The sequence below is a fragment of the Melanotaenia boesemani genome, chromosome 10 (genome assembly GCF_017639745.1).
Source record: "Melanotaenia boesemani isolate fMelBoe1 chromosome 10, fMelBoe1.pri, whole genome shotgun sequence".
NCBI classification, from domain to species: domain Eukaryota; kingdom Metazoa; phylum Chordata; class Actinopteri; order Atheriniformes; family Melanotaeniidae; genus Melanotaenia; species Melanotaenia boesemani.
In genome coordinates, this window is record NC_055691.1 from 12,558,437 (window position 1) to 12,577,931 (window position 19,495).

The following is a 19,495-nucleotide window of genomic DNA, read 5'->3' on the forward strand; positions in this document are numbered from 1 at the left end:
GCTCCAGGTGGTTCAGCGCAGAGTGAAGAGCTACTGCTATGGCGTCCTCAGTGGATCTGTTTGCGCGGTATGCAAACTGGTGAGAGTCGTAGTCTGGGGGGAGATAGTCCTTGATGTGCTGAAGAACAAGTCTCTCAAAGCACTTCATGATTACCGGAGTGAGGGCCACCGGTCGGTAATCGTTCAGGCTGGTGATGGGAGACTTCTTCGGCACCGGGACTGTTATGGAAGATTTGAGGCAGTGTGGGATGACTGCCTGATCCAGGGAGAGGTTGAAGATGCTGGTAAAGGTGGGGAGGCGAGCTGGTGGGCGCACGCTCTGAGTACTTTGCCGGTACTTCGTCTGGGCCAGTAGCCTTCCTAGTGTTCACTGCCAGGAGCACCCGTCTGACATCGTGCTCCTGGATGGTGAGTGGGGTGGTGCGGGAGCCAGATGGGGGTGTGGGTGTGGGTGGGGGTGGGGGCATGGTTGGAGCAGATGCATGCTGCTGAGATTCGAACCGGGCAAAGAAGCAGTTTAGCTCCTCTGCCAGTGTAGCACTCTGTGTGTGTTGTTCTGTGATTACATTTTCGGAGCACACCACACACAGTATGATCAAAACTGATTTTTTATCTTCACGTGTGAGGTCTCGACCAGATAAAAAATCTCACAAGATTAAAAAAAATTGTTATGTGTGTACCAGGCTTAAGAGGAACAGCAGAATCACCCTGCACTGATATTTTAGATTTATGTAGGTTACAGTATAAATGGACTGGAGTTGATCAAGAAACTAAAGATAACCTGATGAGGAATCTGCTGCCTCTCTCTATGTTTAACCAAGTTTATAGAGAAGCTGCTCCAGGAGATTTTATGTCAGACTTATTGAAGCCCGAGAGGATTCAACCAGAGGGTGGCTGCATGTCTACAGCAGGGTAAAGTATCACCAATCAGAGCCCAGCACCTTCTTTAAGGCGCTACCTTTCTGGCAGCAACTGTGAATAAAAGAGTGAAGGTGGAGGAAGGAAAATCTTTGGGTCTCACCTCTCTGCCTCGGAGTCAGGTTCAACTACAGAACATCGTAAGCTGCCGGATGCGGAGCTAACAGCTGATCTCAGTCTCTATCTTTACTGAAATCCTACAGCTGGTCTCAGCCCAAACATAGCATCATGTTTATCACAGTACTTCTGATATGGCTCTGTGTTTGCTTAATCGTGGTCCACGTCAAGTCTCACCGACCCAAGAACTTCCCACCAGGACCCCCCATCCTGCCCATACTGGGGAACATATTGCACCTGCACCTGGAGAACCCTTTGAAGGACTTTGAGAGGGTAAGAACTGCTGCTCTTTGAATCTTTCTGTCGGCAGGTCTCCCTCCATAAAAGTTCTGCTGCTTGTTGGCCCCCCCTGTCCTGTCCACCCCAACCGGTCCAGGCATGCAATCTGTCCTAGTCCTGGTTTGTTTGAGGTTTTCTTCCTGGTTCTGGTTCTGATGGGGGTTTTCTTCTCCACCATTTTGTTGGGAAAATCAGGATGGAGGACTGAATTGCTCTGATCTAATCTGTTGGTTTCCATGGAAATGCTGTCTTTTTGATGAGCTGGTTTATGTAAACACGGTTATTATAAATTGGACTGATGTGTTTTAATGGACACAATGAATCAGCTTGAATTGATCATGTCTGCAAAGTGTCTTGAGATGATTTTGTTGTAAATTGATGCAGTATAAATAAAGCTAAACTTAATCAGTATTGGGCTGCATGGTGGTTGCACCGCAGCCTCACAGCAAGAAGGTCACTGGTTTGATCCTCGGCTGGGGGAGAGTGGAACAGTGGTCTTTCTGTGTAGAGTTAGCAGGCTTCCTCCCACCATCCAAAGACCTGTTAGGTTAACTGGTCTCTCTAAATTCTCCATAGGAGTGAGTGGTTATTAGTCTGTGTTGGCAGGTCCAGTCCAGTCCATCACAGGACTGGCAGCCTGTCCAGGTATACAAGTCCAGGTGTACCTGCCTCTCACCTGCTAATTGCCGGGATAGGCTCCAGCTTCCTCCAACTTCTGTTGTAGCCATTCTCCCATTACTATGTGGTTTTGTGATGTGACTTATTTATTTTTTTTGTGCTGATACGGGTCTGTGCTTCAGTAGAAGGGAGAGTTTAATTAGTGACTGATACTAAATCATGGACTGAGATGACTAAATCATCTATAAAGTAGAATCCGCTGCATCTAGAACCACATCCTTTGACATACATCATGTTTCATTTGGTTTTATAGAAAGTTTAGATTTAAGTTCCTTTTTGTGTAATTTTAGTTTTTAACATTAAACAGCAAAAAGAAAAATGCGGTTTTAAGACTTGATTGCTGATGTGCACGTGTTGAGTACAAAGAACCCTGAGGTCCAAAGTTATTGAGTCAACCCTGCTGTACCCACAAATATAAAGATGCCTGTCTGGAGACATGGAACGGACTGAACCAGGACACGGTTAAACATCTAACGGTACAGGTTAACCAGAAAGTCTCTGCATGACTTATTGTCAGAACAGAATGATCTGTCCTCACATTTGGAGCGTATCCAACCAGTCCTGCAGGTCATCATCCACCTGGTGGATTAAGATGGTCATGGGTCCCGAGGGTAACTTTGGGAGTGACGGTGGCACAACCTAGCAATGTTTCATGGGGTCAGTCCAGACCCCTGACCTGAGTGAGATTGTTGTGAGGCATGGTGGCCCCCATCCTGGTTGAAGTCTTTGCTGTGTGTTGCAGTTGTTTGAGCGGCTACAACATTAGCTGTTAGCAGAGAGTCCTCCTGCTGTGAATCTTTGTGTTGATGACTAGATGTAGATTCGGCCTTAAAAGTCAGGTCAGTTTAGGGATTTTCTTGAGTGGATCGTGATCACAAAGTTGTTTCAGATGTTGCACTTTTTTTGTTTCGCTTATCAGTCATATTGTTCTGGTGCATTTAGGTTGGCAATTGGACCTATTCATTTTTATTTTTTACAGGATCTAGTCATCGGGATCCGGGTACATTCAGCCCATTAAGTTTTTTTTGTTTGTTTGTTTTGTTTTGTTTTTTTGGGCAATGTTCGTAGTGGGCCAGTTGTGGTGAAGGTTAAAGCTCTTCAGGCCAGGGGCCCACGTGAGTAGGGGATGCCTAGGCTGCAGCCTAGGTTAGCCGGAGTATTTGTCCACGCCACAGCCCACAAGGAGAAAACATTATATTACTGACGTCCTGGCAGCAGACAGTAGGATAACATCAGAAATTCTTTGTCCAGCCTTCTGAAGGCATGATGAATAATAATACTGTATGTTAGGAAGAACTACAGCCTCAGCAGTCTGGTGCCCATCTGCAGCAGAGAATCAGAGTATTTACGCATTAAAAGGAGACAGAGACAAAGAAAAGCCAACCGGAAGCTACACCACTGTCTCTTGAAGACGGAAGAGGGCCAAGAACATGTTTCTTTTAAGCCTTTGTAAAGCACTTTGAATCAGTCTATAACTAAATTGTGTTACAAATAAACTTTCTGTGCCTAAAGGGCAAAAATGTCCTGGGTCTTTAAAAGGTAACGTTCATTTAAAAATGTAAGACATGCATGTAAGATTCTGACTCCTTCTTTCATTCTCTCCCAGCTGAGACAGTCCTATGGAAACGTCTACAGTCTGTTCATTGGTCCCAGACCCAATGTAGTCATCAACGGGCTGAAGGCCATGAAGGAGGCCATGGTGATCAGGGCGGCTGATTACGCTGGACGACCCCAGGACGTGTTGTTCAGCGATGTCACCCAGAAAAAAGGTAGAAACCACCTGTCACATGAAACCCATGCTCAAAAAAAGAGTCCATGTCTGAAGGAGTATTAGCCCAAAGAAAGATTAAATTAAGTTGCAGTTTTTAATGCCATTATAATTTATGAATAACAGAGAAAACAAAGAAAACCTGTTTTACTTATATGGTCACAAAACATGCTGCAGCATGCTGAAAAGATATAGAACTGAACCTTTTACTCATTATATTTGTAGGTCTCCCTACATCACTAAAAAACTGACATTAACAGCATTAGGAGCATGATACATCGCTTTTATCAATGCTCATAAAGAAGAAGAGATTCTGAGTCATCAGCGGCAACTTTTAGCCAAGCAAACAGAACTGTTGCTGCACTTGTAGAGTCTTTCTAGCAAACTCCTGCTGAAGTTGATCTTCACTTGATCTGGTCCCACTGAGAAGTTGTAAACTTTTCATTTGTGTCGAACTTTATTCCTAAATTTGAGTTTGTTTTGTTGTTGTTGTTGTTGTTTTTTTTGGGTTTTTTTTTTTTGTTTTTTTTGTAAATCAAACATGACAACAAAATCCATGAGTGGAGAGAGGAAGGAAAAGGATGATGGAGCTTTATCATTTCAGTTCCCAACAACAAAATGACTTCTGGTTTTCTAAAAGAAAAAAGCAAACGGACAAAAGGACACACCCCTAATTATGCAGAATTTCAAGATTAAATAACATTCAAATGGATGAGTTAGAAAAAAATTTACCCTCCACACACTTGTCATGAAGGTAAACTTGACCTATTAATCCTAAAATGGATTGTACTAGGCTTTAATCATGTTTATTTTTGCTGTGAGGTTGGACCTTTTAACATGGGAGTCTATGGGGATTTGCTCTGTTTTGGAGACAGCCCCTAGAGGATGAGGGGTGAACTGCAATTTGTTTGCACTTCCGCATCGGCTTCACATTTTACAGGCGGACGCTGCCGCTTCGTCAGCATGCAGAGGATGAGGAATGAAGAGTGATCAGAGATGAGTGTGATCCTGCAAATGTGACCACGCCTCTACAGAGGCTAGAGGCAGACTAGCCTAGCCCAGTGACCAGGGCCATCAGCAGCAATCCTGGAGCACAAACCCAAGCACAAACCCAAGCCACCCCACCCAGAGGGCGGCAAAGGATGGCCCCAGCCAGAGCCCCTGGGGTCACGGGGCACAGGCCCCAGTGAGCCAGAATCGGCAGCCGCTGACCCCACCAGGTACCAGCCTTCCAGGGTGGCCAGAGCAAAGGACCCTGAGCCCCAAGAGCCCAGAGGCATTAGGATAGTCTCCCTACACGCTTCCTGCCCCTGGACCATACCCTGGGTCCCGGGGTGGCAACCAGACACGAGGACATGCACCAACCCACCCCGTGGCATCATATCCAGGCAGCCCCAGATCCCCCGGCACCAACCGTCACCTCCACCCTTAATAGAATGGGCCATCTCCAGACACTAGAGCCCAAACCCCCCAGCCCGCCCCAGAATAGCCCAGCCACCCAGCCCAGGGCCAATGCCCACCGACCCAGGCCCCACCAGTGGCCACGCCCCGCCGCCACATAGCAACCCCAACCGCAGACCCCCCTCAGTCCCACAGGGTCATATACAGACCCACTCCCAAAGCAGAGCAGCCCAGATCCCCACCACGGGAAACCACCAAGGGTCCGCAGCCATAAGGACCCCCCCCCCTACCAATATCCAACCCCCAAAGCGACAAGGTCACAATCCTCCATCTACACTAACCTCCACCTACTCTACAATAATTCTGACTCATCACAGTAATGAATGGTACATAAATGCAAATGTGTTTCTGTTTGTTTACGTTTTGTTAAAGAGCCAAAAAAATAATTTTTCTGCCCATTGTGCCATAGCTCAGGCTTTAAAGACTTAACATATTTATTATTATCAGTATTATTACCCCTTACTTGTGCACTTTATTGCAGACAACAAGCCGTTGCTATGCCTTGCTTTCTTGCACTTCACTTGTTTTATCTGTTCCTAGAGTAAGGACAGAATTTGGAAAAAGAGCTTTCAGCTTTGCTGCTCCCCGTGCATGGAATACTTTACTGACTGAACTGAAACTCTCTGAACTGATTCCACTTGGAGCCTTCCAATCTATCCTGAGGGATAGACAGCGTGAGACCACTAAACAGTGCCTGTGTTTTAAATCTTAAATTGTTTGTTGTTGTGTCACAGCGTCTGCATTTGAAAATACTACTGCACCCCCAAATTTGTATGTTTTTGTATGTTTTAAGTAATGCTATCACCTCTATGTAACTGCTCTTACGACATGTGGTGCTGACCTCTTGGCCAGGTCACCCTTGTAAAAGAGATCTTAATCTCAGTGGGTTTATTTATCTGGTTAAATAAAGTTCTTTTTTTTCTTTTTTTTTTTTTTAAAAAAAAAGGTCACTGTGTTGCTGGCAATGATGATGGTGGTAATCTGAAAAGTAGTTGTAGTGCTGGTGGTAGCAGTTGTTATCATTGTTTTTACTGTAACCATTACTATTATTATCATGATAATTGCTATTTTTTTCTTTCTCTCTTTTCTTTGGCCTTCCATTAGTTGCTCATGTACATTATCTCCTGGATGAGTTGAGCTACACACAACAGGAAGAAAGCTGATCTTTAACTGTTTAATGCATGTTTTTAAAGTGAGGCATCTCCTCCTAGATGACTGGGGAACAAACAGAAAATGTCCTGAGTTACATCAGCACTGACTGTCCTCGCCTTCCTTGCAGCTGATTGGCATGACCAGTGTCCAGGGGTGGCAGTATGACCCCTGTGATCCTTTGTGTTGTTTTCACTACCTGGGCCAGGTTCCTGCTGTTCTCCTCCATAGAACCCATATAACACAGGGAAGCCTAGCAGAGAATACTCTCTCTGAGGTCTTATACTTCTCAGGAAGTTGAGCTTTCTTCACTTGGATGGAGGTGTTCACTGTCTAGTCCTCTGTAATTTGAACACTCAGGAACTTAATGAGACCCAACCTTCCACTCCTTCCAGCATGATAGCCAATGGACCCCCTTTGCTCCTTTTGGCTATCCAGAAACCCACAACTTCTTTGGTTTTAGTGATGTTTAAAAGCAGATGATGTTGCACCACCTTTCTGGGACTCACTGCTGGCTTAGGATGCATTCACACTGTTGCTGTTTGGGCTGCTCTCAACAAACCCTGGTCCACTTCCATGAATAATCTGGTCTGTGTGGAGCAATTTGATCATGCATTTGGACTCTGTGTAACAAAGAAACAAACTCTGGTCCATTTGAAAACCAGGTGTCTCCTGGTTCAGCTCAAAGAAGCGAACTCTGGTCCAGTTGAAAACCAAGTGTCTCCTGGTTCGGACCAAAGAAACGAACTCTGGTCCCGTTGAAAACCGGGGGTCTCCTGGTTCAGACAAAAAAGCAAACTCTGGTCCAGTTGAAAACCAGCAGTCTCCTGGTTCGGATAAAAGAAGCGAATTTTGGTCCGGTTGAAAACCAGGTGTCTCCTGGTTCAGACCAAAGAAGCGAACTCTGGTCCAGTTGAAAACCAGGTGTCTCCTGGTTCGGACCAAAGAAACAAACTCTGGTCCCGTTGAAAACCGGGGGTCTCCTGGTTCAGACAAAAAAAGCAAACTCTGGTCCAGTTGAAAACCGGGGGTCTCCTGGTTCGGACCAAAGAAACGAACTCTGGTCCAGTTGAAAACCAGGTGTCTCCTGGGTCGGACCAAAGGAGCGAACTCTGGTCCAGTTGAAAACCAGGTGCCTCCTGGTTCGGACCAAAGAACTGAACTCTGGTCCAGCTGAAAACCGGGGTTCTCCTGGTTTGGATCAAAGAAGTGAACTCTGGTCCAGCTGAAAACCGGGGGTCTCCTGGTTCGGACAAAAAAACCGAACTCTGGTCCAGTTGAAAACCAGGTGTCTCCTGGTTCATCCCAAAGAAGTGAACTCTGGTCCAGTTGAAAACCGGGGGTTTCCTGGTTTGGACAAAAAAAGCAAACTCTGGTCCAGTTGAAAACTGGGGTTGTCCTGGCTCAGACCAAATAAGTGAACTCTGGTGCGGTTGAAAACCAAGTGTCTCCTGGATCGAACCAAAGAAGTGAACTCTGGTCTCATTGAAAATTGGGGGTCTCCTGGTTTTGACCAAAGAAGCGAACTCTGGTTGAAAATGGGGTTTGCTGCTGGCCAGTGTTTGGACACAGTACTTCAGTACTTGTGTCCAAACAGAATTAGCTGATGTCACTGTAAGGTTCTTTTGATTTCATGTTAATAAAGGTTAAAGTGAATGAAATCATGCAGGTAAAATGGTGGTGATAAAAACTCCAAAATGATTGCGGTAAATGGGTTTTAGGTGCTCTATGAAGACAGAAATAAAATATTTTGATTACTATAATAGGCAGAGAACCTTAAGTGTTCACTTGAGATAAATTTAAATAAACTGACTGCCTTGCAATTAAGAAGTCTACTGACTGAATGTTCATAAAGTCATCCCTCAGATCCATCCCCAGTTGTCTAACCAACATGCCAAAAGTCAGGGTTAAAAACAGTAAAATCTTGACATGTTACATCAGATTATTGTTTACATTCTTGCTTTTTGTGTTGCTTCAGGACTGCTCACGGTAGATTATGGTTCCAGTTGGAGGGACCATCGTCGCTTTGCTCTGATGACTTTAAAGAACTTTGGTCTGGGAAAGAAGTCGATGGAGGACAGAATCCATGATGAGATTCAATACACCACTAAAACACTAGAAACCAGCATCGGTATGTCACATGTGGGTCCGTATATATTTCTGTAATGTTGTTTTTGTCATTTTTCTGGAGTCATACTTTAGTCTCTGTTTTAACATTTGCAGGGAAAACTCTGAGTCCTCAGGTCATGTTCCATAACGCAGCCTCTAACATCATCTGCCAGGTTCTGTTTGGTAAGCGCTACGAGTATGATGATGACACCATCAAAACGATTGTTCGGTGCTTCACTGAGAATACTAGAATATCCAATGGACCGTGGGCTATGGTGAGTCAAAGCACTATCAGAGATACTAAAACTGATCATCAAGGCTTACACTAGATTTATACTCAGCATTTGCATAAGGTCGGTTATGGTATTGTAAGCGCCACGTAGGTCCGCGGAGGCTCATCATGCACCTCTTCCAGACATGATGATCACCACTGCTTGCAGCGCAGTTATGCAGAGGTACTCCCTTGTGATTGCTTAGTTTGTGATTATGTGTTTCTGGATTTCTGGAGCTTCTCTCTGAATTTGTGCTGTAAAAAAACTGGGTGAGAAGAGAAACTACAACACGATGCCATAACCCTACCCTCAAGTGCAAGAGCACATTTCACCAGCGCCAGTTGCGGTGGCCCTACCGTATGCAGACACCTTGCACGTACAAATCCAGCTTTAGAAATAGAAGATTACTGATGGCCTTTTTCAACTCATACCTACTCAGCATGACTTGGCTCGACTCCGCTAAGTTTTGATCATTTTCATTTACAATTGAGGAGTCTCTCAATATGGGTGGAGACCATTTAAAATGCGGTTTGAATGTCTTGTGATGTTATTTGTCTGTGAGACCAACAAAACAATTGAGAACATCAACATGATTGTAAAAGGTAGCCCCTGCTCAGTTTGTAGCTTTTTGTCTGAATCAGTCCAAAAGAAAAAAAACAAAGACTGCAGGCGTAACTTGGAAAAGTGAAGGAGAGTTTGGTAACCGGCGAAGTCGAGAAGATACAAAATAGACAATGGATGAGTGTAAGCTAATTGTAGCTAATGCAAGCTTGCTTGTTCATAATAAGCGTTATGTACAATGTTGTAATGACTGCAAGTTGTCGGGTATTAAAATATGTGTTTCAGATAGCTCTCTTAAAATTACCACTGCAAACCGTTGGGCTGAAGAGAGGATGGTATTAACTTCTGAAGAGAAAATGGCGTTACCTTCTGAAGAGAAGGTGGTGTTACTTTCTGAAGAGAAGTGATTGACTACCATCTGGTGATGAGACTTCATGGAATATACCTGGCGTGGCATCTGAGCTGGTACAAGTTGTACAAGTTGCTAGGTAGATTAAGTTACCAACTGCTTTTCTATATTTCCTGACATCACTCGTTTCTTCAGCATCATCACTTGAGTCAAGTTTTTGTTCATGGGGGTAGCTCTCAGCTTACCGTTTAGCATAAGAAATTGCTCCATTATGTTTTTAACATACTTGCATTGTGACATCTTAATGCAATCATCACTTTGTTCAAAGTCAATATAAAAATACGTTACTTTACCCTTTCATTCTAAACTTGGACTTCAGCATTTCTTTTACATCAGTCAATACTTTGTCATCACTGGCAGCAATAATCAAATCATCTACCCATATGATGATGTGGATTTTTTCTTTGTCAGTAACTTTGCTATAAACACAATGATCAGCTGGATTTTGTACAAACTGTTTCTCGCACAAATATTCATGCAACAACTTGTTCCAACTGCACCCTGACTGTTTTAGACCATACATGAATTTCTTCAGTTTACACACCAGTTTACCATTTTCTTTAGGTTTAACTTCATAACCCTCAGGCTGTTCTATGTAAATGTCACACTCGACTGGTGCATGTAAAAGGCTGTTTTTACATCCATCTGGTGAACAATCAGATTGTCCTGTACCGCTTGCTGTGCTAACACCAAAATGCTACTCATATGGTGTAAACTATGATGAGAGATGAGAGAAAGTCTCATCATAGTTTACACCTTTCTTTTGGCTTTAACCTTCCTTCCTTTTAATTGCATAGACCCATTTACCCCCCACTATACCTTTGCCCTCTGGTAGAGAAGTCAGGGTAAATGCTGCATTGTCCTTTAATGATTGCATTTTGTCATCCATAGCATTAAGCCGTTCATTTGCTTTTGTTGAAGTTACGGCTTCTTTGTATATCTGAGGTACATTACACACAAGTCTGTACCAGTAGTCAGTAGTGGTCAATTCATCCTCAAAACCACAAATGCAGTCACCATAGTAATCTAGCTTTTCCCCTCTCTGTCAGGATAGCCCCTCTCTGCAGGTTTTTCTTCATCATTTGCTTTCTCTACTTTTTCTGCTTTCACCGTGTCTACATTGAACTCCACTGTATCGATTTCTGTGACCACTTCCTGGTTCTCTGCCATTTGTGAGCAAACAGGTCTCAGCAGGGCTTTTACAGATTGTCTTTTACTTTGAACTACAAGATTGTCATCCTCAGCATCAAGCATTTCCTAATTCATTCTGGATTAAAAACTCCACATGTCTATGTTTATGTAATTTCCTGTTGCTGGGATAGTAAACCATATAAGCTAAACTATTCCTGTCATATCCGACAAAAATGCCTTCCTGGCCACCGGGCCATTTCAAACAGACTTCTTCAGTTTCACTCAGCAGTACCATTTTGGTGTTGAGAATATGGGGCTGATGTAATACCACTCCTGCTCATTAATGCTTGATACCCTCTGCTTGTGTACTCTGTCCCATTGTCAGATCTCATGCACTTTATTTTATCGTAGGGGACCGGATCAGCTATAAACCTCTCAGTAGCTTGTAGTGTCACTTTTATTTCTTAAAAAAATACACAAACAGAGCACTAGAGTAGTCATCTGTGAAGGACAGTGCATACTTAAGCCCATCTTGTAAAACTGGGTCTATGGAACCGGCTAAATCTGCGTGCACCATGTCAAGCAGTGCCTTAGCCCTTACATCTGGTCTTCTGTTCCTTGTCTGAACAAACTTCCCTTGAGTGCAGACTTCACAACACAGGATAGGTTTGTTCCCCCTTAATCTCCATCCCATCAACAATATGGCTTAGTTTCATTAAATCTGCATAATTGCAGTGTCCGAGGGTTTCATGCCAACTCTGCAAATCAAGGCTCTTACATTGATCATTGCAGTCATTTTCTGATGTGTGCGGATAGCATAGCTTGTTGTGTACGTGTATGGGAAATTCAGTACCGTCTCTATGGAGGAGAACATTGTTCCTCTCACTGAAAATCACCATGGCCCTGTACACCCCTACGTATCCCCAGGATCTGCGTCGCCTCTGTGCTTGGCCACTCCCTCAGCCAACTCCACGCAGTGCGTCATGGCCTGGAAACCACTGTCACATTAAAGTCATGTTATCATTGCTCTGAGTCATGTGGATTGCAAATGGTTTGAAAGTCTCTGGCAGCCCTTTCAGAACCATTACTATCAAAAAGCCATCATTAAGCGCCTCACCTGTGTTTCTCAAGGCAGTGGTCGCAGTCTCAGCCCTGATGACATATTCAGTGACATTCTCAATGACTTTTACAAGGAGGTTAACTGGGTGTACAAATGTATTATCCTGGGTTTCCCTTTTCCAGCATAATATTCCCGGAGAATCTTCAGTGCTGTGCATCCATCATCTGCTGCGTAATGCATAATCAGCGTCAGGCTCTTATCATCCAGGAACTGAATGAGCACTGTGTGGGCCTAGGCATTTTTCTCCTTGTTGTCATCATCATTGGGAGCTTGTTCATTCAATATAGTGTCTTTCAACCCTTTAGACAGGGGTGGCCCAAAAACTTTTTTTCCCACAGTTCAGAACTTTTCTCATCACCATCAAAAATGAGTCTCGCCCAGCAGCTACTCGGCACTGCGTCTCTGTCTTTTCTGCTTATGTTGCTGCAGATCACTCCATTCCAGCTCTCAGGTGCACGCTGTAATCGTAACTCTCACCTGGCAAGTTAGCCAAACTATCGTTATGAGTCTGGGCCTGTAACCTGTTAGCAGATTTATTTTATCACAGCGTTTAACGTGACACAACCACAGCACATGTACTCTTTGTGAACCACCGTGTTGCGGGAACACAACCTTTGATTTAGTACACCTGCAGGTCATTACATGATCAGGTAGGTCACATGATCACCACATTACATCATGAACGAAACTAAACATTTGCAGGGGCATAATAAAGAAAAATTAAATGAGAGCACATCTCTCAAAACATATAAAGACATGTCACAAAACATTCACTGGGTTATTTATTGAAGTCAGGAGCAAATTCCAAACTATGTACAATGTGCAAAAATAATGGAATGGGTCAGCTGGTATCTGTGTTAAAGCTACAGCTGGTGCTGGGGCAGAGGCATGCAGAGCTACTTGCTAGGCTGTTGTCTACATACAAAAACAGCAGCATTAATTTAAAATATAGAAATGCCTAAAAAGCATTGTTGGACCACCGTGATGATCTCTGTGCACCCATTTACTACATCAACAACTACAGAGTAGGTAAATCACATGGTCTACTTTCTCTGAGGTTTAGTAGCAGTTAGCGAACAACAATATAATTCAACAGTAGCTGATGCCAGGTTTTGGAAAATGAAAGGGTCCTAGAGTGGCTCTCATGACTCATCCAGTAAAGCAGCTCCCTGGCCAATAAGTGACCTGGAGTCGGTAGACGTCATATTTTCTACCTGACTTGGTTCGCTTGGAATCAGCAGAGTAGATGCAAAAAGAAGTACCTACTCAGCCAGGGAAACCTCTGATGGAAAACCCCACCCACCGGCTCAGCTGAGTAGGTACTAGAGGAAAAAGGGCCATAGGTAACTGAGCAGGGCCCTTATTTGACTTCTGTCTATTTTGATAACAAGTATCACTGCCCTCTACTGGCCACATGCAGGTCCTTTTGCTTCCTAAATGACTCTTCAAACTAACGATACATCTTTTTTTTTACAGATATATAACTCTCTCCCCATAATTCGTAACCTGCCACTGCCATTCAGGAAGGCCTTCAAGAATCATGAGGTAATGTGGAGAATCTCTTTATCCATCCATCCATCCATCCATCCATTCATCCATTCATCCATCCACCCATCCATCCATTCATCCATTCATCCATTCATCCATCCATCCATCCATCCATCCATCCATCCATCCACCCAAATTCCATCTGTCTGTCCATCCATCCATCCATTTACCATCCTTCACATGGAACCATACGATAGGGTGGAACCAGTATCACACACAGCATCTCTGATGGTTGCAAGGTTTAAGAAAGAAAGCGCTACCCTAAAGATGTGTTTCTACAATCACGTCAAAAGGGAGAACTGAAGGACTGAACATCATATATATGGACCATTCTCATGTTTTATTACTGATCATGTGACCTGCATGTTGGCGACATTTGTTGGTGGCAAAAAGATAAACAAAGCAACAAAGCAGGCCTCCTGCTACGGGCCCAGGTCTACAGCTAGCTTTTCACATAAAAAAATATAATAATAAAAATAAAATGTAATAATAATAATAATAATAATAATAATAATGGTACATCCATGTTCCAGTCTATATCCCAAGGATGGGATTGTATTTTTTCAGACTGCTGCTGACCCTGAACGACGGCTGAATGTGTTGCTGCTGTCAGACCAGATAACTGGAAACTGTCTGAGACTCTCAGCTGTGTAGTAGCACTTTGTTCCCAGGACCAGAAACTTCATGTTAGCCAGTTGCTAACGGACATGTAATTGAGGCTGATTGTGTCTTCCCCTGGGTGAAAGACAAGCCGTTGTCTCCAGCCTATGTCACATCCATCTTCCTGTTTGTCTGCACTCCTGAGAAAAGAAGCTAAAGGATGATCAGGAAAAGTTAGAAAGACGACAGCAAGCAGAAAAGACAAGAGAACAAATTATTCATTCAAAACCAAAAACCAAAACCAAAACCAAAAACACAGAAACATTGTTTATGTGTAACTGGGAGAACGGTCAGATAAAAAGTTTATACGCAAGTCATGTTTTTTGTGAAGTAGCGAATGAACCAAACATGCTCCAGTTTCTCCCAGTGGAAATGTGACCGTGGTGAAACTGGTTGGATGTTCCACTAATCCGACCTCCACCGCGGATTGCCACGGTGACGGTAGCTTCCAGTGTTAATGAAAAGCTGGACATGGATTTTCCTTTGTGGTCTCAATAAACCAAACAGTCTTTAAACAGCAATGTTTCCTCCTAGTAATTGTTAGTAACGTTAACTCCTAAATATCTCACCGGGACATCCCTAATCTTTACATTGCGGTAACGTTTTCTGCATCTGCTTGTTTCTACTCAGCTTTGACATGAAGAGGAAATACTTTGTTTGGGGAACTTTCCACAGATGAACCCCTGATTCCCATTCTGCCACAAAATATTTATAAACCTCTAATCTGACTTTATGCTTTTTAATTCTGCTCCCGTGAAGTGTGACTGTCCATTGACCAGGTAGCTGTAAATGGTGAAGGTAAGGTAAATCAGACAGCAATATCTCTGTCAGCTGGATGTTTGGGAGTTTTTTAACCAGGAATTTGGAAAATCAGACGGATTTTCAGCACCAACAAGTGCATGTTTTTTTTTTCAGAATATATCTGTCTGACCACATAAGTGCTGAACTGGTTTGGAAAGTGTTCAGTCTGCTAGCGCCATCCTTGATGGGGAACAGTTAATTATCAGTTAATAGCATCAGTGGGTCCACGCTAGCTTTTAGCCACCCAACATCATAATCAAACAGCATGACGTCAGTTAGAACAGGACTGTTAAAATATATACTTGGGCTGGGCACGTTAACGCGTTATTATCGCTTGACACATTAATTAATTAACACTGTTAAATATTATTCCTCGCACGCTAACCAGAGAAAAACATAAAACTTTGCCAAAAGAGGATATACAGACTTTCTTCTATAGGATGTAGATATTTGTGGAAAAATTATAAAAAAAAAAAACAAACAAAAAACCCCAAAACAAACAAACACAAAAAAACAACTCCATAGTTTCCAACCTAATGACAAGAAAAATAGATAAAAAATATTCCTGATACTTTTAGTGTCATTATGTTGTGGAAATTCAGTATAATTATTCCATGAAAAAACTGCATTTGTTATTATATCTATATTTAGAAACATGAGTTAGTTCTTTAGTATGTTTAGCCGTGTATTAAGAGCCATTGTGGAAAGTCAAATCAAATCAAATCTACTTTTATTTATAGAGCACTTTTCATACACAAAGTAACTGCTGCTGGGTGCTGGACTGAAAGGGCAGTATCACTTAATACATTTTCATAAGCAGCTTCTGGTGTGCGGACTTCATTTATTTGTCTGTTATTTAAATTTGACCAACCTTAAATAACAGCAGTGGGCTACATCTGTATGTGTAAACGGGAACGTATGACGGAAAGGTGCTGGTGCAGCAGGCATAGGGATGGTGTTACCGTTGTATTAAAATCAATTCTGAGACAAATGCTTGTACAACTTGGTGAAGTGTCACAGGGTGTGTCTCAGTCTGCGCACTTCTGTACTTCCAACACTATGTTCCAACACTATGTTTAAGTGCATAGTGCGCCAAAAGTACCCTAAACTCGGCCAAAAATCTAATGTGAAACAATGAACACTATGTGCACTAAACGGACGGCATCTTCCTGACGTAGTGGAAGGGGAGGGACTTTCACTCAGTTTTCCAGAGCTGAATAATGGCGGCCAACGGATCAGCGGTACCAGTGCACGCAGAAGCTATTTTGTAAAGATGTAAGTATGAAGTTATTTGATTATAATTCTAATATATATGGCAGCATGCTACCTATCTCTTCTATCCCTGACCACAGTTATGGATCTGATCGTTTGTTGGAGGCTGCGGTTATACCGACTCAGTAGAGTTAGCACACGTAAATGTTAGCAGTTTTTAGACAGTTTCACAGATGTAGATCAGCTATAAGTGTTAGAAATGATTAATGCTATAGGTTCTGCATGTTTATTCATCGTTGTTGAGCCTCCAGATTCAGCACTGTGGTGTCTGTGATGTAAATGAAATGGTCCTTGATCTGAAAACTGATTTGGAAACAACGCCAGTTTGAGAACCGGCCTATCACCATGGTACAGCTGACAATGCTGTAGTTGCAAATGTTTACAAGGTAACGCTCTAACTGTAACTGTAGTAAACTGCAGTAGTATAATTATTGTTAAAGTGTAACAGTTTAAGGTGTGTAATTTTCTTCTACTTGGCTCTGCCAGGTTAAGTTTTATTTTTCTAATTTATATTGAGGTATTTTGGATGTTGCAGGGACAGATAAGGACACCAGGGCTCTTATTCACTGGTGGGCAGCCAGTCCCTCGTTCACTGGAAAGAGGAATACTAAATCTTACAAGTAAGTATAAATGTATGCATAACTGTTTAGATTGGGTGCTGAATAATTACAAGTAAATGTGTGCAGACCGTAACTTATAAGCAGTTATGAACTACAGGCTGAACACAACCACAAAATAGTGTAATTTACTCTGAACTGCATTTTTGTCTGTTCTTGGCTAATGGAACTAATGTTATATTTAGATTGTACACCACTTTAGATAAGAGTCTGCAAAGTACCTATAAAGTACATATAAACATAAATAATATTCACTTTTATATACGCTGCCAATGTGTGTTCACCAATGTCTTCTTAAAAGAAGGAGGCCTTGCAGGGAAGGTGAGGCCCTGATGGAAAGAAGGAGAACCTGGTGTCGCTTGTTGGAAGAGGTACAACCTCATGGATGAGGCAGTAGGGAGCAGGCTGTCTGTGACACCACCTGTTCTCTTTGCCTCATCAAGCCAGTGGCAGTGGCAGTGGCAGTGACCACACCCCCTCCTATGGAGTGGGGCACTATCTCCACTCTGTCGACCCCAAAAAGACAGTGAGTAGACAGGGTGGAGGACATGGTTGCTGCCTTAAAAGAGAGCAACAGGCATTATGTGGAGGCACTTGAGGAAATGGAGAGAGCAGCAGCGGAAAGACGAAGCCAGGGAAAGAGAGCTAGAAGGGAGGAGCGCCTCATGGCAAGTTTAGAAAGGGTTTTGTAATGTTTGTGTTTAATATTTGTGGTGTTTGATGTTCATTCAGGTAAATATTTAAATAAAATGTTTCAGTAACAAGTTTGCTGCATCCTTGTTTTATCATCTTCCTCACTACATTGCATTGTTTTAAACTATGATTTCTATAAATGAGTTCCTTTTGCCAGACATGAGCTGTATCAATGTAAACACCAATTAAAATAGATTTATATGATGTAAAGTATATTCATTCAGTGAAGATATCTTTACACAACAATCTTTATACAACTTCTTGCAAAGAACTTAGTTGGGCGGACTGTCCCAGGAAAAGTAAGCCCATTAATGGAGCGGCGCTGAAATTAGGCAGCATGTTGTAGCATCCCCGATTGATAAGATGGTCTCTCAAACTGATGGTTCACAATTTTTATTGAAAAGCCGTGTGTGTAAACACACCGTAAGAGCTACAAGATAAGCAAAATATAATTAGTAACTCTTAACAATCTCTATTCAGAGTGCTATTGCTATGTATCTCTGTTCTGTGTACTTATTAAACATTTTAACATGGTCTTTTAGGCAAGGCAAACTTCTTTGTATAGCACATTTCATGTACAAGACAATTCAAAGTGCTTTACATAAAACATTTCAGCAGGTTGCAGAAAGCAATACAAGTGCATTAATAATAATGATAATAATAATAATAATGATAATAATAATAATAATAATAATAATAAAAGATTTAAAAGATTAAAAGAACTGCAATTAATTAAATAAAAACAGAACGAAGATGCTAAAATAAAATAGATAAAATGCAAGAAATAAAATTTCAGTGTGGGGAAAGACAATGTTAAAACATGATTCCAGCTTAAAAGAAGATGTAGATTTTGACTTCTAGATAAAAACTAGTTCCATGCAGCAGAGAACAGGTGGGTCTTTAACCTGGATTTAAATAAACTGAGGGTTTCAGCTGATCGGAGGCTTTCTGGGAGTTTGTTCTAGACATGTGGAGCATAGAAGCTGAATGCAGCTTCTCCATGTCTGGTTCTGACTCTGGGAACTGATAAGAAACTGGAACCAGATGACCTGAGGGTTCTGGCAGGTTTCATTCCTAAACAATTCAGAGCTTTATAGACCAGCAGCAGAACTTTAAAGTCTATCCTCTGACGAACCGGCATCCAGTGTAAAGTCCTCAGAGCTGGACTGATGTGGTCCACTTTCTTGGTCTTAGTGAGGACTCGAGCAGCAGAGTTCTGAATATGCTGCAGGTGTCTAATTGATTTTTTAAGGTAGACCTGTAAAAACACTGTTACAATAATCAAGCCGACTAAAGATGAAAGCATGGACTAGTTTTTCCAGGTCCTGCTGAGACATCAGATCTTTTACCCTTGATATATTCTTAAGGTGATAGTAGGCTGATTTTGTAATTCCCTTAATGTGTTTTTCAAAGTTAAGGCCTGAGTCCATCAATACACCCAGATTTCTGTCCTGGTTGGTGGTTTTTAGGTGTATAGACTGAAGCTCTGTGGTGACCTTTAATCGTTTCTCTTTCACACCAAAGACAATCACCTCAGTTTTGTTTTTGTTTAACTGAAGAAAGTTTAGACACATCCAGTCATTAATCTCCTCAATGCATTTATCAAGAGCCTGTATGGGGCCTCGATCTCCTGGTGACATTGAAATATATATCTGTGTGTCATCAGCGTAGCTATGGTAACTAATTTTGTTTTTCTTTATAACCTGTGCCAGTGGGAGCATGTAGATGTTAAACAGAGGAGGCCCCAGGATGAAACCTTGGGGAACTCCACATGTAATTTTTGTCTGCTCAGATGTAAAATTACCTATTGATATAAAGTACTTTCTATTCTTTAAATAAGATTTAAACAAGTGTAGCACAGTACCAGAGAGGCCCACCCAGTTCTCTAGTCGTTTAAGCAATATATTGTGGTCGACTGTATCAAATGCAGCA

The 19,495-nt window shown here is 42.4% G+C and overlaps 1 protein-coding gene across 1 annotated transcript in view; it reads left to right on the plus strand.

The window, feature by feature from the left end:
• The first annotated feature begins 1,006 nt into the window (after positions 1-1,006).
• Positions 1,007-19,495, plus strand: part of LOC121646948 (cytochrome P450 2D15-like) — a 42,469-nt gene continuing 23,980 nt past the window's right edge. Inside the window, exons 1-5 of the mRNA XM_041996089.1 lie at positions 1,007-1,308; positions 3,599-3,761; positions 8,349-8,501; positions 8,594-8,754; positions 13,449-13,517. Coding sequence (XP_041852023.1) covers positions 1,147-1,308; positions 3,599-3,761; positions 8,349-8,501; positions 8,594-8,754; positions 13,449-13,517 — 708 coding nt within the window. The 5' untranslated portion in view covers positions 1,007-1,146. The remainder of the gene's footprint in view (positions 1,309-3,598; positions 3,762-8,348; positions 8,502-8,593; positions 8,755-13,448; positions 13,518-19,495) is intronic.